This window comes from Neomonachus schauinslandi, chromosome 7 (genome assembly GCF_002201575.2).
Source record: "Neomonachus schauinslandi chromosome 7, ASM220157v2, whole genome shotgun sequence".
Taxonomy (NCBI): Eukaryota; Metazoa; Chordata; class Mammalia; order Carnivora; family Phocidae; genus Neomonachus; species Neomonachus schauinslandi.
This window is the reverse complement of record NC_058409.1, coordinates 8,842,524-8,866,848: the sequence shown is the minus strand read 5'-3', so window position 1 is coordinate 8,866,848 and position 24,325 is coordinate 8,842,524. Positions and strand designations below refer to the sequence as shown.

Sequence of the window (24,325 nt, the reverse complement as noted above, 5' to 3'; positions counted from 1 at the left end):
GCGGCAGGCAGAGGCCGAGGGAGAATCAGGCTCCCCCCTGAGCAAGGACTCGATCCCAGGATCTGGGATCATGACCTGAGCCGAAGGCAGACGCTTAACTGACTGAGCCACCCAGGCGTCCTGAAAGAGCACCCTAATATCATTTTGGTGAAAGTGAAAATCATTGTAACCTTTTGAGAGTCATTTTTGAGTATAATCTTTTATCGCATCTGACATATTCTCGTGTGTGTTGTAGTGGGTTGAATAATGGCCCCGAAAAGATAGGTCCGCTCAGAACCTCAGAATATGACCTTAGTTGGAAGAAGGGCTTTTGCGGATGTAATTAAGGTAAGCATCTCCAGATCAGTGACTGGTGTCCTTCTAGGAGAAGGGAAGAGGGAGATTCCAGACCCTGAGGGGAAGGCCCTGTGAGGGCAGAGGTGGAGGTTAGAGTGATGCTTACTACACAGAGGAATGCCAGGATTGTCCAGAGCCACCAGAAGTTGAGAGAAAAGCATGAGACGGTTTCTCCCTCAGAACCTCCGGAAGGAACCAGTCCTGCCAACACCTTGATTTTGGACTTCTGGTTTCCAGAACTCCAAGCGAATAAATTTCCATTGTTGAAATCCTCCGGATTTGTGAGAATTTGATACCTCAGGAAACTAATAACGTGTGCAAAAAAATCTGTGTAGAACATGTTTTGGCATTATTCGTTACACTGACCAAGTAGAAAGAGAGTGAAACAGTTAACTAAACTATGGTCCACCAAGAGTACTATGCAGTATTAAAGTGATCGAGGTAGATCTATGTATATACCAACATGAAAATGTTCATATATGGTTAAATTATAAATACCAACATCTACAGAGATGTTTCAACAATCTTTGGCTATCAACATACAGTGAAAATTCTGAAAGAAAATCTTTGTGGGGGGGGTTGGGAACAGACTTGGGGGGATGGCAGGATAAGGTAGTACTTTAATTTTAATCTTTATACCTGCATTGTTTGTGTATTCACAGTAGGTTTCCATGTTTAAATATTGAAGTTAGAAAAACCTTGAACCTCTCCTCAAAACACAACAAAAATAAAAAAAATAAATTTAATATGACAGGGTTATTATACACAAATATTGATATTTTGCTAATGCAGAAATAATGCTGTACGTTAATTAAAATTTTATGATTTTTAAGGCACTGTCAAATACATTGTCAAGTTTGTTCTTCCCCTAATCTGCCTTCTCCAGAAGAGGAAAATGAGAGACAGTGATTAAGAGACCTGCCTGAGCATTTTGGCGGCTGGTTTTGGTTGGGGCCGTCCCGCATCTAAGGCAGGAAGATGGTGGCCGCAAAGAAGACGAAAAAGTCGCTGGAGTCGATCAACTCCAGGCTCCAGCTTGTTATGAAAAGTGGAAAGTACGTGCTGGGGTACAAGCAGACTCTGAAAATGATCAGACATGGCAGAGCGAAACTGGTCATCCTCGCCAACAACTGCCCAGCCTTGAGGAAATCTGAAATAGAATACTGTGCCATGTTGGCCAAAACTGGTGCCCATCCCTGTAGTGGCAATAATACTGAATTGGGCACAGCGTGTGGGAAATACTACAGAGTATGCACACTGGCTCTCACTGATCCAGGTGATTCTGATATCACTCGAAGCATGCCAGAACAGACTGGTGAAAAGTAAATCACGCAAAATTTTTCTTTAATAAAACTGGCCACAGCTTGTTTAAAAAAAAAAAAAAAAGACCTGCCTGAGGCCACGCATAGCTATTAAGTGATAGAGTCAAACTGAAATCCCAGGCTTCTGACTCCCAGGCCCCAGTGCTGCTTTACTGGTGAAGTATATAGGTCCCTGGTGGAGACTGTCATGTGTGACACTTAAGTACATCATGAATATTTAATCAGAGTTAACTCTGGCTTTTCAGTTGACCCCAGGGTTGTAAAGACCCCAGTGGTATCTTACTATAAGTGTGTGGTCAGACCATTGGAGGGTTGGGGCCCTTCCTGTAAGTGTTTAGGAAACACGGGATCGGGCTGGGAGTTGTGTGTTCCCTTATCTCATCAAGGATACAGCCAGAGAATTTTGGAGCTAGAACAGAGCAAGGAATATTATAGTCTGTCATTGTACACATGAGGATATTAAGATCCAAAGAGACGAATAATATGTCCACGATAATATAGCTCATTAATGCTAGAGGCAAAATTAGAGTACAGTTTTCTGTTTTCTAGTCCTTTGAGATTCCCATTCCTGGAGATTTCCAGTACTGATTCCGTACAATAGGTGCTCTGTTCATCATGTGTGTTTTCCTGTGAGTATTTTTTTTTTTTTTTAAGATTTTATTTATTTATTTGACAGAGAGAGAGACAGCGAGAGAGGGAACACAAGCAGAGGGAGTGGGAGAGGGAGAAGCAGGCTTCCTGCGGAGCAGGGAGCCTGATGTGGGGCTTGATCCCAGGACCCCGGGTTCATGACCTGAGCTGAAGGCAGACGCTTAACGACTGAGCCACCCAGGCGCCCCTCCTGTGAGATTTTTTTAAAGTAGATTTTTAAGTCCCATTGCTGCCTTTTTAAAATAACATGCCTACAAGTGTAAGTATAGTTGCATGTGCCTAAACTGGGCATGTTGCACATTTCAAAAATTATAGCATGTCTGTTTTGGAAGAATTATAGATCAAGAATTTTTGCAGAGATAGCCCCGCAGTGATTATGTGCCCAACTGTCCCTCACCGTGTGTCTGGTAGGCCACACCACAGATCTTGTCACAGTCCAACTGCAATTCTCAGTTCTCCATTTACTGTTTTGTTGCATGAAACTATTAAGTCTCCATCTATGAAAAGAAGTCTCCCACCTGCCTTTTCCTTAGTTGGCCTAGGTCTGACTCTGAAACCAATCTGTGAAATTTAGAAAATAGGTATACAAACCCATTTTGTAGGCTCTAGAATGTTTTGTTTACCTTGTCTAGGTCTCTTGACAGTCTGAAACAAAGAGGTGTACCTAGATGCATATGATATATTGCTATCTGAACGACTTCCCCGTAACAAGATAAACTAGTTTGACTCTGTGCCTCTGATAGTAGAGGATACATTCACCATATCAGTGGCTCTCGATTCTGACTTGTCTGTCCAACAGGGATTGTTTTTATTTTTATGTATGATTGTCCAGGCCCTACTCTGAAGGTTTTGATGTGGGCCTGAGATAGGACCCAAGAAGCCTGTATATTTTTTTCAGACTATGCAATAGATCCTGTTGGGACCCAGACCCACCCTTCCGGTTTATTTTGCTGCTACTGAATAAGAACACTAGGTGGCGCCATCCAGCAACCTCCAAGGAAGCTTAGGCTATCGGGAGTATGCATCCCGTTGTAAATTTGGAATGAATTGTGCATTTATACTTAATAATTATCATGAATAGGGAAGCTAACTAGAATTATGAAGGAACGCACAATAGCAGACAAATATTGACAAGAATCAGAAAGGATTGCCTAATGAACTTTTTTTTAGTGACAGTATACACTTGAAAAAGGGGAAGAGAAGGCGTTTTGATTTTTTTTTTTTTTAAAGATTTTATTTATTTGACAGAGAGAGACACAGTGAGAGAGGAAACACAAGCAGGGGGAGTGGGAGAGGGAGAAGCAGGCTTCTCTCGGAGCAGGGAGCCCGATGTTGGGCTCGATCCCAGGACCCTGGGATCATGACCTGAGCCGAAGGCAGACGCTTAACGACTGAGCCACCCAGGCGCCCTGAAGGCATTTTGATTTTAAAGAAACTTTTCTTGGGGTTGCCTCGGTGGCTCAGTCAGTTAAGCGTCTGCCTTCGGCTCAGGTCATGTGAGCCCCACGCGGACTCTGTACTCAGCTCCCTGCTCAGCAGAGAGCGTGCTTCTCCCTCTGCCTCTCCCTCTGTTTCTCCTCAGTGTTCGCGTGCACTCTCTCTCTTAATAAATAAATAAATAAATGAATGAATGAATGAATGAATGAAATCTTTTTTTAAAAAAACCAAACTTTTCTTGATCAATTACACAGAAGCTGTTACTTTCCTCCTATTTCACTTTTGTAAAAAGCTAATGAATCCGTTGGAACTGGTTACTGTTGACTGTGTCTTGGTCACTGTGCTGAGCGTAATCTGCCCGTGTCCTTTAAACCTTACAAGAACCCTGCAAAATACTGCTTGCTATACATTACTGTTCCTTGTTCAGAAATGGAGGAAAACTAGCTCAGAGAGGGTGTTATTTGCCTGTAGAACACAGAGCTAGTAAGAATAGGATCTTGGGTTTGACTCCACATGGCCATGCCACAGTCTCCTAACCTTTGGTGATGTTTTTGAACATCAGTATTTTTGATGCTGAAATTTTCAGAAAAGTTATTGATGTAAATAAGCTAAAAACATAGAAATGAACAAATAGAAATACTGTTTAGTCATTTACCTGTAAGGAAATGATATTTCATTGAGAAAGATTTTTTCAAACCCTGACTAGCAGGTGTTCCTCATTTAATTGCACTTCACTTTTTTTTTTTTTAAAGATTTTATTTATTTATTTGACAGAGAGAAACACAGCGAGAGAGGGAACACAAGCAGGGGGAGTGGGAGAGGGAGAAGCAGGCTCCCTGCTGAGCAGGGAGCCCGATGCGGGACTCGATCCCGGGACCCCGGGATCATGACCTGAGCCGAAGGCAGTCGCTTAACCAACTGAGCCACCCAGGCACCCTAATTGCACTTCACTTTAATATGCCTTGCAGATAGTGCATTTTTTTACAGATGGAAGGTTTGTGGCAATTCTGTGTCGTGCAAGTCTATTGGTGCCATTTTTCTAACAGCATTTGCTCACTTCAGGTCTCTGTTTTACATTTTGGTAATTTTCGCAATAATTCATACTTTTTCATTATATTTACTATGGTGATCTGTGATCTTTGATGTTATTATTCTGATTGTTTCGGGGCACGACAAACTGTGCCCATATAGGATGGTGCGCTTAATTGATAAACGTGTGGGTTGTGACTGCTCCACTGAGCAGCTGTTCCCCTTCATCCCTCTCCTTGGGGCTCCTTAATTCCTGAGACACAGCAGTACTGAAATTAGGCCAGTTAGTAACCCCACAGTGACCTCTGCGTGTTCAAGTGAAAGGAAGAGTCGCACATCTCTCGCTCTACATCATAAGCTAGAAATGATTAAGCTTGGTGAAGAAAGCATGTCAAAAGCCTAAATAGGCTGAAAGCTAGGCCTCTTATGCCGGTTGGCCACGTTGTGTATGCAAAGTAAAAGTTCTTGAAGGAAATTAAAAGTGCTACTCCAGGGGTGCCTGGCTGGCTCAGTTGGAAAAGCATGCAACTCTTGATCTCAGGGTTGTGAGTTTGAGCCCCATGTTGGGTGTAGAGATTACTTAAATAAAAATAAAACTTAAAAAAAAAAGTGATACTCCAGTGAACACACGAATGTTAAGAAAGCAAAACCATCATATTGTTGATGTGGCGTAAGTTTTATTGGTTTTAGTGGTTGTTCAGACACTAGGCACTGTGGACTTTGAAGATGAAGTTAAGGTTACTAATCAGCTGACGTCAAAATAGGGAGATTATGTGCAGGTGTTTCATGTACAGGGGTGGGGGGGTGCTAGGTGTTGCCCAGTATAACCACATGAGCCCTTTATAGAAGGCGGTACAGGGGCCAGATGCAAGCAGTGGCAGGAGTGGCCTCCAGGAGTGAGCAAACACTTGGAGCCCTCAGTCCCACACCCGCCAAACAAGCTGAAGGAGCTTGAGGGGCATTGTTCCCCAGAGCCTCCAGCAGGGAGTGCAACCCCTACCAGCACCCCGGTCCAGCCTGGTGGACCTCATGGACTTCGGAACGTACAGAAGTGTGCGACAATAAGTGGGTGTGGTTTCAGGTAGTAAGTTTGTGATAATTTGTTACGGCAAAAATGACTCATACAAAGAACAAAATTCACTCTCCTGTCATACCACACAATTTTCTTTTGTTTATTCCCTTCTGGGTTTTGTTGATAAGCATCCTTTGCTTAATTATAAACATAATCACATAAATGTTTGTGTCCTACTTTTGATCATTTCTCCATGTTGCTACATAGTTTTCCCTAAGTATTTTAGCAGCAGTTTAGTGTTCCTTTGAGGAGATAGAGTGTCACATTAACCTGTTGGACTTCTGTTTGCTTCCGGATTTTACCAGTGTAATACTACATTGCGTATTTCTGTGCATGTGACCTTTCTTGTATTGGAAGTTACTGGAGTAAATTCTCAGATGTATCATTATCCAGTCAGAGTCTGAGCCTTTTTATTACTCTTACTGTATATTGACAAGTCTTAAGTGGCTTACCCATTTTTTAGCAAAATCTTTAGCAAAGATGGGAGAACTGTGTTCCTTAGTATCTTCACCATTAGACAATACCCTTTTTCATGTAAATTTTTTTGTTAAAGGGGGAAGGTGGTTAGTGGAAAGTTTTACATTTAGTGGGTAAAGTTCCCTAAATTGTTCAAGAAATTAATGTTTAAGTTACTATTCTAAGTACTATTGGAGATATAAAGCTAAATAGAGTACCTGATGTGAAGAAATAGAAGAGTGAAAACTAATTAGTATGAATTAGTCATGTTCCAGTTGTAAGAGATATGAAACTAGTTTCGCACCTCAAAACCTATTTATAGGGGCACCTGGGTGGCTCAGTTGTTAAGCGTCTGCCTTCATCTCGGGTCATGATCGCAGGGTCCTGGGATCAAGCCCCACATCGGGCCCCCTGTTCGGTGGGAAGCCTGCTTCTCCCTCTCCCATTCCCCCTGCTTGTGTTCCCTCTCTTGCGGTCTCTCTCTGTCAAATAAATAAATAAAATCTTAAAAAAAAAAAAACTATTTATACATCTACTTGATTTTTTTTTAAGATTTATTTATTTTTAGAGTGAGAAAGTACAGGGAGAGGGGCAGAGGGAGACGGTGAGAGAAACACAAGCAGACTCTGTGCTGAGCGTGGAGCCGGACGTGGGGCTCGATCTCATGACCCTGAGATCACACGTTAGCTGAGACCAAGAGTCAAGCGATCAACTGACTGCACCACCAAGGCACTCCACATCTACTTGACTTTTTATTAAAATGCATGTACATTCTGTGGATACTTCACTTCTGTCCTCTACATCTGTCATGCTGATTTTCTAATAGCTATCAAAACCATAATTACGTTCTCATTGTGGGTGTAACTAATTTTTCATTTATAGTTTTCTTATTTTTTTCCAGCTTTATAGAGGTATTATTGACATATATATGAGTGTAAGGTGTACAACATGATGATTTGTTACATGAATATATTGCAAAATGATTACCACAATCCCCTCACATAATTTCCTTGTGTGTGTGTGTGTGTGTGTGTGTGTGTGGTGTGACAACATTTAAGATTTCTCCTTATAACTTTTTTTTTTAAAGATTTTATTTATTTATTTGACAGAGAGAGAAAGAGCATACAAGCAGGGGGAGCAGGAGAGGGAGAAGCAGACTCCCGGCCGAGCAGGGAGCCGATGTGGGGCTCGATCCCGGGACCCCGGGATCATGACCTGAGCTGAAGGCATACGCCCAACAACTGAGCCACCCAGGCGCCCCACTCTCCTTATAACTTTCAAGGATATAATACAGTCCTATGAATTATAGCCATCATGCTGTACATTAGATCCCCAGAATTTACTCATCTTACAGGTAGACGTTTGTACTTTTGACCAACATCTCCCCATTTCTCTCAGCCCCTGACAACGACTATTCTACTCTGTTTCTGTGAGTTCAGCCTTTTTAAATTCCACATATAAGTGAGGACATAAAGTATTATAGTATTTGTTTCTCTCTCTGACCTACTTCATGTGGCATAATGCCCTCAAGTTCCATGTATTGTCACATAAGGCAGAATTTCCTCTTTTATGGATGAATAACATTCTGGTGTTGTGTCTATGTGAGGAACAGAGAGAGAGAGAGAAATTTTCTTTATCCACTCATCTGTCGTTGGACACTTAGGTTGTTTCCATGTCTTGGCTATTATAAATTATGTTGCAGTGATCACAGGGTTGCAGACATATCTTCAAGATCGCGATCCTGTTTCCTTTGGATATATACCCAGTAGTGGATTGCTGGATCATATGGTAGTTCTAGTTACAATTTTTTGAAGAACCTCCATACTGTTTTCCATAATGGCTGTGCCAATTTATATTCCCACCACCAGGGCACAGGGCTCCCTTTTCATGGCTGTGACTCAAGTTTCTGGCTTATTAAGTTCCCAGTACTTCAAAGCAAAGTACGTTATTAGACTCAGAACGAAGATTTGTCCAATACTAAAATACTAAGTACATATATTTTTTGCAACTAGAGCAGCTTATACCTTTAGTTTGCTCACATGTAAAGAAGCAATGAGTTAAAGTAAAAAGACACTGCATGGGAAATTAGGATTCCAGATTCTGATGCGTTACCTTGAACATGTCACTTAACCTCTGGGCTTCTGCTTTCTCTCCTTTAGCATGGGGTTAAATATGTTGATCACATGAAAAATGATCATACGGAAAAGATATGGAAGCATTTTGTATGCAGTGAGGTAGGCTATAAACTGAAGGTACATGGTAGGAAATCATTATTTTGTCTCTGGTTTGAAAATGAGAAGGGCGTCTGGCTGGCTCAGTCGGAGGAGTGTGCAACTGTTGATCTCAGGGTTGTAAGTTCGAGCCCTATGTTGGGTGTGGAGATTGTTTTAAAATAAATAAACTTAAAAATTTTTTTGAAAATTAAATGAGGAAATTCCCACAAAAAGAGAACAGCCTTGGCTCATGGTGAGCATTAACCAATGAAAATGGACACAGTAACAAAGCTTTGGTACTAAACCGTTAGCTAGAATGAAAATGGACACAGTGACAAAGCTTTCATACTAAAATGCTCAGTTTCTGAAAGAATGTTTAATTGAACTGCTGTAGAGTCCGAACAAAAATAAAGTATACTCTAAATAAGTACATGTATTTATTTTCTAGGATCAAATCTAAACCGCTGTGGTTTCCGAGGCTCTTCATACCTGGGTATTCCATTCAATCCATCAAAGGTGAGTTACTGTCTGGGTCAGGAGGAAGAAGAAGGGAGGTGGCTGATAAAATTAGTGAGACAGAAAACTAAGAAATTACCCAGACGGAACCAAGCTTCCATGTTTTGATATAGCTGGGTACTGTCTACTAATGTACATTATACCTGCAGCTCCTGGAAGGAGTGTGGTCCGCACCTCACTTCCTGGCAGAATGCACAGCCCATACGCGTGCAGAGATCCCTGCTGTCCCAAGTATCGTGACTCTCCTCCTGTCGTTTGTATAAAAATTATTGGTGATTTCCTGGAGAATTGGAAATAAAGCACTTGTGCTTGGTGCTTGCTCTCTAGGAAGCCAGAGAACTTCTCTGTTAGTGAAAGACTACATTCGACTCACGTTTCTTAGGAATAAAAGAAAAAGCTCTTGCCAAGGCAGTGATTGAAGACCTGAGCAGTGATGAATTTGAGGACATTTGTGGCAACAAGCAGGCTGTCTTCAGGGTTACGGCCAGAGGCTTTGGTACCAGCACACACCGTGTAGAAAGCAGGGACTCCTCACAGAGGGAGGAACTTCTGTCTTCTTCAAAGCATCAGATCCAGAGCCAGCTCTGAAGGTGTTTGCATCTCAGCACAAAATAACTATTTTTCTATAGTAGAAGCAGAGAGAAACTTCCTCATTTTTTTCAAAAGAGGGCCACACAGCATAGAAACTTTTCCTCTGATGGGGTCACTCTGCTTATATATTGGTTATAAGCTAGTGTCTAGCAACATTGAGTATGTCAGGATTTATATCCAGTTGCAATCTGAATGTAAATGGCATATTGCCCATTTTTTCATGCTCTGCTTCAACATTTTAGAATAAATAGCAGTGATTTGGGAGAAGGCAGCATGATTTCATGGAGGCACTGCTTCAGCTTTCTTCCTCTGTCTTAGGCTCTAGATCCACCTGCCTGTGTCGAGGTCATGTGAATTTGCCAAGATGTCTCCAATCATGTGTGCCCATTGCTTTTAGCAGGGAGTCTGCAAACAGGATTCGTAAACTATGTTCCCTTTTTCCTACACATACAGTCTTTTCCAGCTGATGCTGGTCCTGAAGAAGATAGCTCTCCCTTTACTCCTAGTGGACAGGCTATCTGGGTGCCATGACGAGTGGCCATGATGACCATTCTCTAGTGCCATACCTTGTGTGTACCCACCCTGATTGAAATAAAACAGGGCTTTGATACATTTTGACAATCCCCTTCCTCTTGTCTCCCCCACCCCAAGACATTTTTAAACAGGAATAAAATTGAAGAAGAAACCATTTTTGCCTTGGTTGGCAGAGTCTCCTGACACCCATTTTTGGTGACATTCACCTAGACGCCTGGCATCTTCTGGGGAGGCCAGGTCCCACTCTATGCCACATTGTGTTCATCTGAATTTGAGTGGTGGAAGGAGCAAGAGATGCCAGGGGGACTCATATCGGCCTCCCAGGGGTTGTCACTGAGAGTGGTTGGCTGAGAGTCCGCAAGAATCTGAGGAGGCTCATAGGATTGTCCGATGAAGTATATAAATACAGTAGTGTCATCAGTTTTTCTTCCAAAACCACCAAACCACCTGTGGGCCATTGCCTTACCTGATAAATGCCCAGGGCCTTCCATGGCCATAGAGTACTTTTTGAGAAACACTGATGGATCCTCTCAACCCACTTTTCTCACTGTTTTCCTTCACAAATGCTATATTCTCTGTTAAATTATGTGTTGTCTCTAATGCATGCTAGACACCCAGAATTTTCTTTCTCCACTTCGCTTTTACTTTTTCTTCTACCTATAAAGCCTTCTCTCCTTTCCACCCACCAAGCTCCTCTTCTGCTGCAGAAAAAAATCCCTTATTTAAGTCTTTGTGTTACTGGGGTGCCTGGCTGGCTGAGTCAGTAGAGCATGCAAATCTTGATCTCAGGGTGGTGAGTTCAAGCCCCACACTGGGCATGGAGCCTACTTAAAAAAAAAAAAAGTGAAACAGTCTTCAGATTTGACTAACAGAAGATAAGATGACAATTTAAAAAAATAAATCTTGGGGCACCTTGGTGACTCAGTTAAGCGTCTGCCTTCGGCTCAGGTCATGATCCCAGGGTTCTGGGATCGAGCCCCACATCGGGCTCCCTGCTCAGCGGGGAGCCTGTTTCTCCCTTTCACTCTGTCTGCCACACCCCCTGCTTGTGCACTCTGTCTGTCAAATAAATAAAATCTTTTAAAAAAACAAAAAAAAGGTAAATCTTTGTGTTAATGTATCTCCCTCATGACGCTTATTACATTCTACTTTGTATTGTAATTACTTGACCAGACCCTTTCTTCTGCCCTTAAGGTTAAGCTCCACATTTGATTTCTGTTTGGATTCCCCACGGTGCTTTTAACATAGTAGATGTTTAGTTTAAGTACCAAAAACTGAAATATGCTCTAGGAGTTCTAGGCAGGCTATTACAAATGTGGAATAGAATAGCCAGGAGTACCAGAGTTTGAGCTCTAGGGAGGAACTCAGAATGAAAGGGTTAGCAAGATGAAAATTTGTTTGGCATGTTTGTGAGACCACAAAAGAATCGTGTATGTAAGGCCAGATGGGTGGGGTGGGTTCTGATTATAGAAGGTATTGAACACCTTGCAAACTTGTTCTGTGAGGAACCACAGAAGGTGGGTGAGCAGGAAAATAATGTGATTCACTCCCTGGTGGGTCCAGGAACCTAGTTCAAGACTCCCAAGAAGTAGTGGCCCTTTGGATATTTGCCTTGTACTTCCATCATCATCATCAGGATAACTAGCATCTTTGTCATGGTAATTTTATTTAATCCTCACAATAACCCCATTGAGGGAGGTATTAATATCCATTTTCCAGAAGGAGGAAGTGAAGCAAGCCAATGAGTAGTAGAAGCAGGATTTGATGCATTTCAGTGGTTATAGAAGTTAACATTTATTAGAGTGGGTAGAGGAGTCTGCTTAAACCAAAACCTTGGTACAAGTTTCACTTTGACCTTCTAGTATGATGAGTATTATTCTAGGATTTGAAGCAATTACTGATTAATCCAAACTAAAATAGAAGGGAAACCTATGACAGAGATGAATTTTAAAATATGCTTGTATTCTGTCAAAATTAAAACGTTCTTCATTGTGTGTCAACTGTACTTCAATTAAAAAAAAAAAAACCGGGCGCCTGGGTGGCTCAGTTGGTTAAGCAACTGCCTTCGGCTCAGGTCATGATCCCAGGGTCCTGGGATCAAGTCCCACATCGGGCTCCCTGCTCTGCGGGAAGCCTGCTTCTCCCTCTCCCACTCCCCCTGCTTGTGTTCCCTCTCTCGCTGTGTTTCTCTGTCAAATAAATAAATAAAATCTTTAAAAAAAAAAAAACAAAAACCTTAAAAACTTTTTTTTTTTTAAAGATTTTAAAGATTTATTTATTTGAGAATGCCTGGGTGGCTCAGTCCGTTAAGTGTCTGCCTTTGGCTCAGGTTGTGATCACCAGGGTCCTGGGATCAAGTCCTGCATTGGGCTCCCATCTCAGCGGGGAGCCTGCTTCTCCCTCTGCCTCTGCTGCTCCCCCTGCTTGTACTCTCTCTCTCTCTCATAAATAAATAAAATCTTAAAAAAAAGATTTCTTTATTTATGAGAGAGAGGGGGGAGGGAAAAAGAGGGGGGAGGGACAGAGGAAGAGAGAGAATCCTGAAGCACACTACCGCTGAGCAGGGAGCCCAACGTGGGGCTCAATCCCAGGACCCTGGGATCATGACCTGAGCCGAAATCATGAGTTGGCCATTTAACCAACTGAGCCACCCTGGTGCCCCAAAACTTAAAACATTTTTAAACTGACAAATTTGTACAATGTGAAATTTTACATTTTTCAAGTGAAATCTTTTTTAAAAAATAATTGATTCATAGGATTGGCTGATTATTTGAAATTAATTATAAAACTCTAAATGCTTTGTATATTGTGGAACGTCAAGTTACTTGGCATAATAAACACTTTTTATATCCAGTTTTATCATTGCCGGTGTCAGCGCCTAGATTCTTTATAGGATTTCCTACTTTGTCACGTATTTTGTAACGTAAGAGATCTTTGATAACTGTAGTTATCTTTTGTTAAAACCGTCAGGTCGGTGAAACTAATCCAACACACAATGTGTTGATGGTTATTCTAAGTGCTAATGTTTCTTAGAAGCTCAAATAATTTAATTGTATATGAGAGCATAATAAGGTTTTTCAACTGTATAATATTTTTATATGGTGATTACTGTGGTATTGAATTTGTACAGTAAAAGAATTTTTATTTCTTTTAAAGATCTTTTTTGATTGAAAGGCTGTATGCTTTTCTAACTTCATTGAGACTTAAGTTATAATTAATGCGGTTGGCTACATATGGAGTTCAAATAATTTGGTTTATTTTTGTATCAGAACTGCTTCCAGAAAGCTTGAGGTTTGCGGGATACATTTAAAAATTGTGTAGCCTCAGGGCGCCTGGGTGGCTCAGTCGTTAAGTGTCTGCCTTCAGCTCAGGTCAGGATCCCAGGGTCCTGGGTTCGAGCCCCACATTGGGCTCCCTGCTCCGCGGGAAGCCTGCTTCTCCCTCTCCCACTCCCCCTGCTTGTGTTCCCTCTCTCGCTGTGTCTCTCTGTGAAATAAATAAAATCTTTAAAAAAAAATAAAAATAAAAACTGTGTAGCCTGGAAAGCATGCAGTTGTATTTACATTGAGACCTACAAAATGGAGGTTTGTTTTTTTCAATCAGGTGTTGGTATAAGTCAGTACAAACATTTAATTTTACTAGTTCCTGAAACCTGGTGTCAGATTACTTAATGAAATAAGTTTTCAGTTTACTAGTTAATTAACATTATGTTAATTTTGAATTTAGAATCCTGGAACAGCTCATCCTTACGATAGTGGCCACATAGCAATGACCTACACTGGCCTTTCATGCTTAGTTATTCTTGGAGATGACCTAAGCCGAGTCAATAAGGAAGCTTGCTTAGCAGGCTTGAGAGCCCTTCAGCTGGAAGATGGAAGGTACGGATCACTCTGGTGTTTTCCCTTTTCTTTTTTTTCTTTTTTGGAAAAATTTTATAGAGCTGAAAAATGGGTATAATACTATACTAGAACTTTAGGGTTTATTATAAACCCTTTTAGAATCCTTTAATGTTCACTCTATGTACAATCCCTAATCAAAAAATAATCCAAGATTTCTTATTTCAGTAAAAAATCATAATAGCAGAGCTCCTTGTTTTTTTCTCTTGTCTAAACTGAGACAGTGAATACATTCATAAGTAAGTGGTTGAATGGTTTTAATATTAGGATGGACTTTAATTTACCTTCTGGGTGACAAAAAAGATATTTTGAAGTAAGCATACACTAGTCTGTACTTCTGTTCCTTAAGACATAGTGACTGGGGCAGAAAGGAATGAACATTGACTATTACATTCTAGTGAAGGTAGATTCAGTGATGTTTGTAAAGGATAGAAAAAGAACTTAGTTCAGTAATATTTGGTGGTCTGTATGGTATGTTTAAGGAATCTTCCTAGAGTTTTAAGGTGAAACCTCCCCCCACCCTGCCCCAAATCTAGGAAGTGGCAAAGTGATACCATCTAGAGAAAAAAGTTTGCAAACCAATTCTGCTGTATTGTTACGTTAGTGCTCCATCAGCTGATACCTCTGTTTTCCCTTCAGTGTTTAAAAAACACTGCTCTTGATGAGGAGAAAATTAATTTAGACTTGTAAGATAAATTATCATTAATTGGAAATACTGTAGAACTTAATCTTTACCTCAGCCAGTGTATGTGACTAATATCTCAAAGTTTCCATATAGTCTTTGATTACTGCCACCTTTTCCTTGTTTATAAATAAAGGACTAGATATCAGACTCAGACTGTTACCTCTCTAAAACTAATGGAATAGATAAAAAAAATTACCACACAATATTGTGTTAGTTAGTGGTTATCTACATATACATTTAGGAGAAATTTCACATGTCAAAACTTGGGTTTGGAAATTTCTTACTGCCCAGTGGGTCCCAGGTGCTTTTCCCTCCATTAATTCTCAAGCTAGCGTGCCACGATTGTCCGGGCTAGGGAGCAAAGAAACTTCAAGTGGTGCCATCTGGGAAGGATTAACTGGCAGTGTATAAAGCTACCCAGAAATCAGAACTTTGAAATGGAGCGGTGATTTAGAGATCATTTTATATTATTCAAGTTAATAGTCCTGTTCTTTATTGACGAATATAAGTAGTATATGGTTTTTAAATCCATATTTAATCATAGATTTTTCTGCGAGTAAAGACATGAAGTAGGTGTTTCTCACCCCTCCCTCCCCCGCAAAAAAAATAAAAACTAAATTATAGTGCGATGGAATCGTAAATCATAGTGTTATTTCTTTCAGCTTCTGTGCAGTCCCTGAAGGCAGTGAAAATGATATGCGATTTGTATACTGTGCCTCCTGTATTTGCTACATGCTCAACAACTGGTCGGGCATGGATATGAAAAAAGCCATCAATTATATTAGAAGAAGTATGGTGAGTTATGTTGATAAATGACTATTTTAGGTTATTATTGTTGCTATATGGGGACTGCACTATAATGCACGTCTCATCTCTCCTCCACCAAGAATCTGGAAATAAGGGCAGTAAGGTTGCTTTTTGGATATGTTGTGTAATCAGAACGGCCATATAGAAATAATTGTGAAGGACAGATTGATTCATTGGCCGTTAAAATTCAAACGTCATTTGATTGTATCTAAGGAAACAAATGTCTTTACTAGAAAGAGATTGGTCAGCCTTAGAAGGAAAAAAAAAAATGAAGTAAAATCTCACAGGCACATGTTTGATAGCCTTTGCTAGCAGGGGTTAGTGCGGAGCCCTGGCCAAGCATAATGGAAAATTATGGTTTCTTAGGTGAGACTATTTCTATATTTGGTGTGAGGTGGGAGTTCCGTAAGTCATTTGATTAGCAAGAACCACATACAACAAGATTGACTGGGCTAACAATAGATTTTTGGATCTTTTTGTTAATACTTGTGTGTGCCCCTCCCCCCCCTTTTTAAAGATTTTTTTATTTATTTGACAGAGAGACAGCAAGAGAGGGAACACAAGCAGGGGGAGTGGGAGAGGGAGAAGCAGGCTCTCCTCTGAGCAGGGAGCCCGATGTGGGGCTCGATCCCAGGACCCTGGGATCATGACCCGAGCCGAAGGCAGACGCTTAACGACTGAGCCACCCAGGCGCCCCGTGCCCCCTTTTTTTTAATCTAAGGTTTATTTTAAGGCAAGTATCAAATAGAAGTGCTATTCTTTCACAATACAACTTAATCTTTTCATTGGCAGTAGTAAGGAAAGCTTCGTCTCAGCCAGAATTATCCTTTGCTCTACTTTTTTGTCTTTTGTATGAAACTGAGACATAGAAATGTTGCTTCCCAGGTTTATTACTTCCCAAATCTGAAGTTTTCGTTTCATAGACTAGACTCTTTTAGGATTAATTCAACTTTTACTCGTCAGTGTTTCAAAATGAAAATTAAGTTCTTAGAGGAGTGAAATTTTTTTTAACTAAATGTGTGAATATGGATCAGATTTTGTAGAATCGGCACTAGTCCAAACTTCGGAGAGCCCGTGGAGCAGAAAGAACAGGCCCTTCAGGGAGCTTCAGAGGGAAAGGAGATTTATATTCAGTAGAAGGATGGGTGACGTGTGTTTTGGCGTAACTGCTACGGCGGCAACGCTGTGTTCTCCTTCGTGTGTTGTGTGTGGAAATACAGCGTATTGATTTGCCCTGCTACCAGTGACGGTGACTTTGGAGCGTCGGTTAGGTTAGCATTTCTCTGCTTATCATTATTCATTATCTTGTGGTGAGGGATTTGGAGACTGTTAAATAACCTGTTCCTCATCAAACTTTTATCCGCTGGTGGTGGTATGCAGTTGAGGATTTTCCAGCTCTGTCATTCCTCCTGTGATTTTTCAGTTGAAATTCTGCTTTTAGAAAAAGCTTTCTCTTTACATCTGTCTGTATCACTTTGAACTCCAGATTCTTGTTTTATCCAGTGGGCTATTACCTGTTACTGTCGTTACTTATTTTGATGGTCAGATTGTCCCGGATTCAGCGAGCCCCACCACGTGGACGCTTGTGCCCTTTTTTGTCTCACCTCCTTCATTCTTTGAGCAGCAGTTGGCCTTCTGGCACAAGATTTTCCAGGTTCATCTTGTACTTTCCGAGCCATAGCCCTGGAATCCGTCATTTTGACAAGGAGCCCTGGTTCCTACTGGAGGATGGTGTGTAGAAACGAGGATTTGGGCACGATCGCTGTGTTCACTGGCATTGGGATATCATGGCTTCTAGTCCCTCTCTCAGCAGGCCGAGCTAGGAAATGTATGTATGCGTGTGTCTATGCACAGAATCCTTCCCCCCCCCCCCCGCCCCCCATTTATACGCACCCACTCACCTCCATTTCCTTATCTATGTGTGTAATAAAAACCATGAGTCCTATTGATACCTCAAATTTCAGTCCAGCACCACAGTTCTTTTTTATCTTCCTCCTTTCTTTTTGTAACTCCCTTCTCAGACAGTCACCAGCCTGGTTCCCATTATCCAAGATACATTGCTCTTTTTGTTTGAACCTGAAGGTATATAGTCAAAATACCATATTTAAGAAATACTTGAGGGGCTCCTGGCTGGCTCAGTTGGTAGAGCATGCCCCTCTTGATCCTGTGGTCATGGGTTCGAGCCCCACATTGGGTATAGAGATTAATATTAAATCTTTAAAAAAAAGTGCTTGAGTTACTTCTGTTATCCCCCCCCCCTTTAGTATGGTTATGTTATTTAGTTAAAATACAGCTAAGTTTGTTGGTGTTTGGGCTTCATTTTAGGGTTTTCCCCCAATGTTGTTAATTTTTAAAGATTTACTTAATATGTGAAATATTGACCTGGTTCTGAAAGTCAGAACTGTACAAAAAGGGATATTCCAAGATGTGCTACTCCTTACCTCCTGCCCCTTCTGTCTCGCCCCCTTGCTCACTCCCGTAGTTGCCACCTTGTTCCGTTTACACTGTAGGGGACCAATCTCATTAGCATTTGCTTTGTCCTTCCCGTATTTGATGAGCAGATATGTACATTTTCGTTTCTCCTCCTTTCTTCCTCACAAGGTAGCACACCACAGACACTTAGTTTCATAGTACTCCTTGTGTGCATGTACCTAGTTTTTTGAACGGTTCTGAACATGGAACACGTATTTTCCAAAGGCGAACAATGTTGAAATTAATAACCATGTGCATATGCATTTATGTATTTTTGGAGATAGATCTTCAGAGTGAATTCCTAGTAGTGCACTTGCTTGATCAAAAGGTAAATGCATATGTAATTTTACTAGATGTTGCCCATTTTCTCTCCGAAAAGGGCAGACCAGTTTCTTTTCCCACCAGTGTAGGAGAGTGCCTGTTTGCATACCAGCTCGCCAAAGCAATGTGTCGTCATCCTCTTTAATTTTTATCAGTCTGGTGGGTGAAGAATGATCTTTCAGTGTGTTTATTTTTAATTTGTATTGCTTTTATTATGAGTGAGCTTGACCCCTTTCTTCACTCCAGGACGATAGAGCACCAGGCCACACAGAAACACCGGTAGCCTGCAGTTTGCTAACCCGAGTTCCAGTCCATAATTAGTTTGCTCTCCTGTAGGAACTCCAGTTTTGTGTATGCTCTTTCTTCTTTGCTTATCTTTGATTTCAGTCACTTTTTCTCTGACCCTTTTTACTGCTGTGTCTTAGTTTTAGTCTCTTGGCTGTTTTCTGCCTTTCGTCAGTGTCCCTTACTGTCTTTTCTTTTGGGACTGTTATTCCTTGGTCTTATTATTCCTTATTTTCTTCCATTTCTTTCCTGAAGTCACCGAACTCTGTTTATTTCTTCCTACTGTTTGTCCTTTCTGTTTTTAACTTTTAGTTTCCTTTTCATACTCCCAGGTGCTTGCTTGATAATCACAGTTGAGTTTGGGCTGCTGTATTACAGTTTTCCTCTGCTTTATGTCCATTTTGGGGAGGCAGGGGCAGATTTTCATACACCGAGATGTTTCCATTCCATTTGCTGTGTTTTCAGAGTTATTTTATATAGATTTGTCTCCTTGTTTAGTCATTTTGCAGATGTTCTTTCTTAGAAAAATTTCTATTTAAGAGTACACTCTTTTCAGTCAACAAAGTGTGATTTCTTTAATGAGTTTTTGTGGGGTTTGATTTTGTTTGTTTGTTTTCATGTTGGGGAAAGTATGTGTTTCATGATTTCCTGGTAGAAGAGAGATTCTCTTGTTTCTCATGTCTCTAAATGTTGGTCCTTTGGTGTCTTTTATGACCTGATCTTCGGCGGGTCCATCTCTCTTCCTTGTTAACTTGATTCATCAAAGTCATTCCCTCTAAGCACTGCACCCTCTGAAGTCCCTTCCCAGTGGTCAGCGCGCTACTGTTCCAGAACTCACGCAGTCCCGGCAGCGCTCGCCTGGCATGGTGGGCCGGCCCGTGGTAGGGATTGTGACCACATGGGCTGAGTGAGGCCCAGGGATCTGAGTCGTCAGGGGGAGATCACCACTGCTCTGGGGCCTGTGCAGCTTTTTGCCATCACATCACAAACTCTTCGGGAGTCGTAAGTGTGCATACAGAGAAGTTTTAAGCGGTAAAACCAGTATTTATTTAGTACATTGTAATATTAAAACATTAGAAATATTGAGAGTTAAAGTGTTTTCTTTGTAAAAAAAAAAAAAAAGCTATATATATATATATATATATATATATATATAAAAGAATGAAGTAGTTTGGACAGTGTTTGCCTTGTTTCCTTACGTAACTTAGGACAGGGAGGGAGCATCGTTTCTGTCTCGGTAAATGATCAGACTCCTTCCTAAGTTCATAGCAGCTTCCAGCACTTTCTCCTTTGTGTTTCCATCGTTGTGAAACATCTCCAAGGATTCCTTTCTTCATCCTTTGTGTCACAGCCGTGGTCCTCACTCATGCAGGCCCCTGCCTTCACTTAGTTCTTCCGACGGCAGCACCAGCAGCCTTCCCGGGACTAGCCGTTTTTTTCTAATTCTGTGTTTGAGCTCAGTTTCACTTCTAGTGGTGCCGCTTCTCATTTCTTGATTTGGTGGCCAGTCTGTTCTTTTGGTTCTGCCTTTTCAGAGACCATCACGTGGGTTTACTACTAAGACAAAGGAAGAGACAACACAACCATACATTTTGCTGTCTGTGCATGAACTGAACAATATGTGCAGTGACCAGTTACTAACAGACTCTGAAAAAGGTGGTGGGACTAGTTACTGATTATGATGCACATCTGTCGTTTATGTAGTGACTTGTGAACTGAGATGCTAGCAGCAAGTTTGTACTCTGTGCAGTTGCTCATAGTTAATATACCGTGGTTGCGGAAATTGGAACCATATTGTGTTGTTTAGCTGAAGGATGGTATGTGGAATTTGTGCGTATCAGAACTGCACAAAAGAAGGACTACCTATATTTCGCTCTTAGGGTGGACCTTCTCCCTCCAGCGGTGATTTTAGATCTGTCTCATGCCTACCATTGGCTCCCCCCACCGGCCCCCGATTTTCCACAAACTTCCCTTGCTCTCTGCAAAAGGGTGACAGGAGTGGGAGAGGCAGCTTGCTGGGATTTGAGGTTTCTTTTTCTATAGACAGGTAATTTAAAGCTTACGCACGTCTTCCAGCTTTGCTAAGGTTTCGGCTTTATATAGTTGTATTGTTCTGTTTTGATTTTGTGGGCTATATGGGGAGATCCACATTTGGGCAGGTGCTGTTACCCTTAGCTACCCACAAGCCTCAAAATAGACTTGTTCCATGTTTATAATATTTTATTAGTACAGCATCTTTACATTTTCCTTAAACTTGTATAGTCTTGCAAGTAGGAAAAGAATAAGGGTTGGGGCTTTTTATTGGGTGGAAATCAAATATATAGATGCCATCTTTGAACAATCTGTCTCAGAATGTGCCTGCTTTTGCATTTAGTGATTTGACTTGATGAATAAGCCAAGACCAGGTACTTGGAAATGCCTACAACTACTCCTTTGTAGGAAGGAGTGTTTTGGAGATATGAGGGAAAAACCAAAATGGATCAAGAGACCAAAAATTAGCATAACGAGGACTTACTTATTATCATTTCCCTATTAAACTGAATAATGTTTTTCTTTTTCAGTCCTATGACAATGGGCTGGCACAGGGAGCCGGACTTGAATCTCATGGTAAGACATCTTAAAGTAAATGAACATGTAGTTTCTTTTATTCCTTTAATTAACAATGGCATCTGCGACATGGAGAACCCTGGAAGTTTGCCTCAGCCCGTGGTTGTTGTCTTTCCTACTTCTCTCTTTTGACACTTTATGCCACTTTGAATGTCTTCTAGGTCAGTAATAGGTCAGAGAATGTTCAGACTAAGATTTTCATACTTTTCTAGTATTTTCAGGTTACCTATTTGACTGTCAGCTGTATGATAATATCCTGGGGTGATTTCTTAAGATAGCGCCAGAAGACAGCAAGTTTTCTTTTTTGGCATAACACTGAAAAGCTAGATGCAGAATATTAAGCATGAATCAATGAACTTGTGAAGAAATGAAAATGTCTTTCTCAATATAATAATCCTTAGTCATTGCCATAAAACATTTTGCTGCACAGCATATGTTCAGTGTATAAATTAATAGCGTTTCTCCTTTCACCCTTTTCCCCACTTGGGGCAGAATCAGAATAGGGAAGTGATATACTTAGTCTGTCAGCACATCAGTAGCCTGAAGTTTTTCAAATTGAGTATTTCCATGTAAGAGTAAGTAAGCGCCTTGCTACTTTTTAATTTTTTTTAATTTCTTCCTTTTTTTTTTTTTAGATTTCGTTTTTAAGTAATCTCTACAACTAGCATAGGCTCGACTCCCAATCAAGAGTTGCATGCTCTACTGACTGAGCCAGCCAGGCTCCCCAGCAGTGTTCTTTTTTTAAAAAGAAAGAGCCTAGATCAAGGAGGCTCTCTGAGTGAACTCCTGAGGTTTCCTCTTTATTATGGCAGTCTCTTTGTGCTCGCCCTCTGGCAGCATGACAGATCTCAGAAAGAACAGGTCTCAGCCCTGATACCTGCTTGGGGCCTGGCCCCTCACTTAATCGCTCTGAGGGTTTCCTCGTTGACCGACAAGAAATAATTGGACCTTCCTTTAATTTTAAAATTGTTGCCAGGATTATAAGAGGTAGGGGGAAGGTGGTTTGTAAACTATAAAACATGTATAAAAAGATATTTTTAACATCTACTCCTTGACCCCATCTCCTTGTACTTCCCCTGAGACCTTGTCCTGCTGGTCTTCTCCCTCTCACACATCTTCACTCCCTCCTTCAATGTAGATATTTGGAGAGTGCGTATCACGAAGGGCCACGTAGAAGACTGTCTCTGTGTTTCCTCTGAAGCCATACTATAATCAGGACACCATAATTCCTATGTGTGCCTACATTTGGATGAGATTGGGCTTGGGGCAAGCTGCAGTCGCAGTTCTGTCACTTGTCATCACCACTTGGTGAGGAGGGATATGTACTCGTGGGTGCACAGAGAGGAAATCTGGTGTCTGAGAATTTCCGAGAAGCCAGGGCCTCGTGCTAGGTGTTGGAGAGGGTGTTAACAGGCACTCTGGCTGAGGCGACACATTACCAGTACGGGAGACCTGTGATACAGATGCCGTGGGTCCCAGGAAATTGGGATTGCATTTGCCGGAACATGAAACAGAGGGCTGCTCAAACATGAGTCTCTCTGACAGCTCCTGTCAGGAAAGCATCTTGCTGAGCCACACTTAGTAGTGATTTTAAGTCTGTATGACTTGAGTAGGATTACACCCATTGAGATCATCAGTCATGGACTGTGGTTCATGCAGAAAGCTTAGATCTATCTTCCTTTTCTCTTTGAATTTGTTTGGTGGGCTTGAGACCCAAAGCTCTAGAAAAGCGCGTCCTACTCAGGGTGCCACAGTGGGCTGGTGTCCTGCCAGTGGGCTCCAGGAATGCTTAGATACCAGCTCCCTCCACCTTGGGGGCAGCCAAGCAAAGCTGTGGGTCTGGAGCCCCCGCTCAGGGTGCCACAGAGTGTGCACGCAGGTCAGGCATCCTATCGTCCGGGTGCTGTGAGGCTAGATAGGCTGAGGAGACTGCTCTGGAGGCCCTTCGTCCACGCCTTCTCTCCTCTCAGCGCTGCCAGGCGAGACCTCCTCCTCAGAAGTCAGCCTGCAGTTTGGCCGCCCCTGCAGGCTTTTGTCTTCTCCCTTCTTCTTTCTCTGGTTAATCTTTTCAGAGAAGCAGTCCAGATATACTCTTGGCCCTTCTCCACAAGTGGCTTATTCTTCAGCCTTCTGTATAAGCCTCAGCAGCTTCGGGAGTTTCTCTTGTAAAAGTCACCAGTGATCGACATTTCAAGTCCATTGTTGCCTTCTCACTTCTCGCCCTGTGTTTCCTGAAGCACTGGAAGCTGTTAGCCTCTCCCCTGCTTTCTGGAAGCGTCAGGTTCCTCTTGCCCCGCTTCCTCACCAGTTGTTTCTGGCTCCTTCACTATGCTTGTGTCTTCCTCTCGCCCCCTTACCTGGACCCACCTTTTCCTTGCCTTCGGGTGGTTCCTCTTTCTGAATCTCAGGGCTCTTCTTGTACTTGCTGTTCTGTGTACGGAAAACCCTCCACCCTCACCTCTGGCTTACACTTGGCTCTGTTTCATATCCCTAGGTCTTGGCTCCAATGATTGCTTTTAATTACCATTTTTGAGATTGCAGATCACCCACACACACTCCATTCCCTATCCCCTTTCCTGCCCTTGGTTTTCTCTGTATTCTGTTTTATCATGTGTGTGTTATCTGTCTGTCCGCACATGGGAACGGAGATCTTTACCCGTTTCAGTCACTCTTGCGTCCCCCACACCTGGCACATGTGGCATGTGCTGAGATGAGCGAATGGATGGTTTTATTAGTCCCTCTGTGCTGGTCCTTCAGCGCCGCAGGCTGCGCGTTTGTGGAGCCATCGTGTTTTCATTCCTTTCTCCCACGCCTCAATGTGCTGCTCCTCAGGAATGTGGAGCTGCTACTTCCGGACCTACTGGTTTTTCAGTCCATAGAAGCCAGAAGTCCAGAATTCGGGGCGTTTGATCTCATGTTCTGTTTTGTTTTGTTGTTTTATTTGCACTTACACCAGTGTTCTCCTGTAGGTCGCCTGTTTATAATCCTTGATCTCCAGACTGAAAGGACTGGAATTTATGATGAAGCAGCTGCCCTGTGCCAGCTACCAGTTAGTCTCATTTAATTCTCACACCAGCCCTCTGGGAGTGGGCATC

General features: G+C 41.9%; 2 protein-coding genes across 3 annotated transcripts in view; both read left to right on the top strand.

Moving 5' to 3' along the window:
* PGGT1B (protein geranylgeranyltransferase type I subunit beta) overlaps window positions 1-24,325 on the top strand; it is a 55,232-nt gene that overhangs the window by 15,691 nt on the left and 15,216 nt on the right. Inside the window, exons 3-6 of the mRNA XM_021701857.2 lie at window positions 8,965-9,032; window positions 13,884-14,035; window positions 15,401-15,533; window positions 21,185-21,230. Of these exons, the coding sequence (XP_021557532.1) occupies window positions 8,965-9,032; window positions 13,884-14,035; window positions 15,401-15,533; window positions 21,185-21,230 (399 nt within the window). The remainder of the gene's footprint in view (window positions 1-8,964; window positions 9,033-13,883; window positions 14,036-15,400; window positions 15,534-21,184; window positions 21,231-24,325) is intronic.
* Window positions 1,264-1,712, top strand: LOC110590976 (60S ribosomal protein L30-like). Of its 2 annotated transcripts, XM_044916758.1 has the most exons (2): window positions 1,264-1,522; window positions 1,613-1,712. In XM_044916758.1, the coding sequence occupies exons 1-2, from the start codon at window positions 1,315-1,317 to the stop codon at window positions 1,660-1,662; spliced, it is 258 nt and encodes an 85-aa protein (XP_044772693.1). In that variant the 5' UTR covers window positions 1,264-1,314; the 3' UTR covers window positions 1,663-1,712. The 2 variants fall into 2 exon arrangements, with proteins under 2 accessions (XP_044772693.1, XP_021557533.1); XM_021701858.2 differs by having other exon boundaries at window positions 1,280-1,710.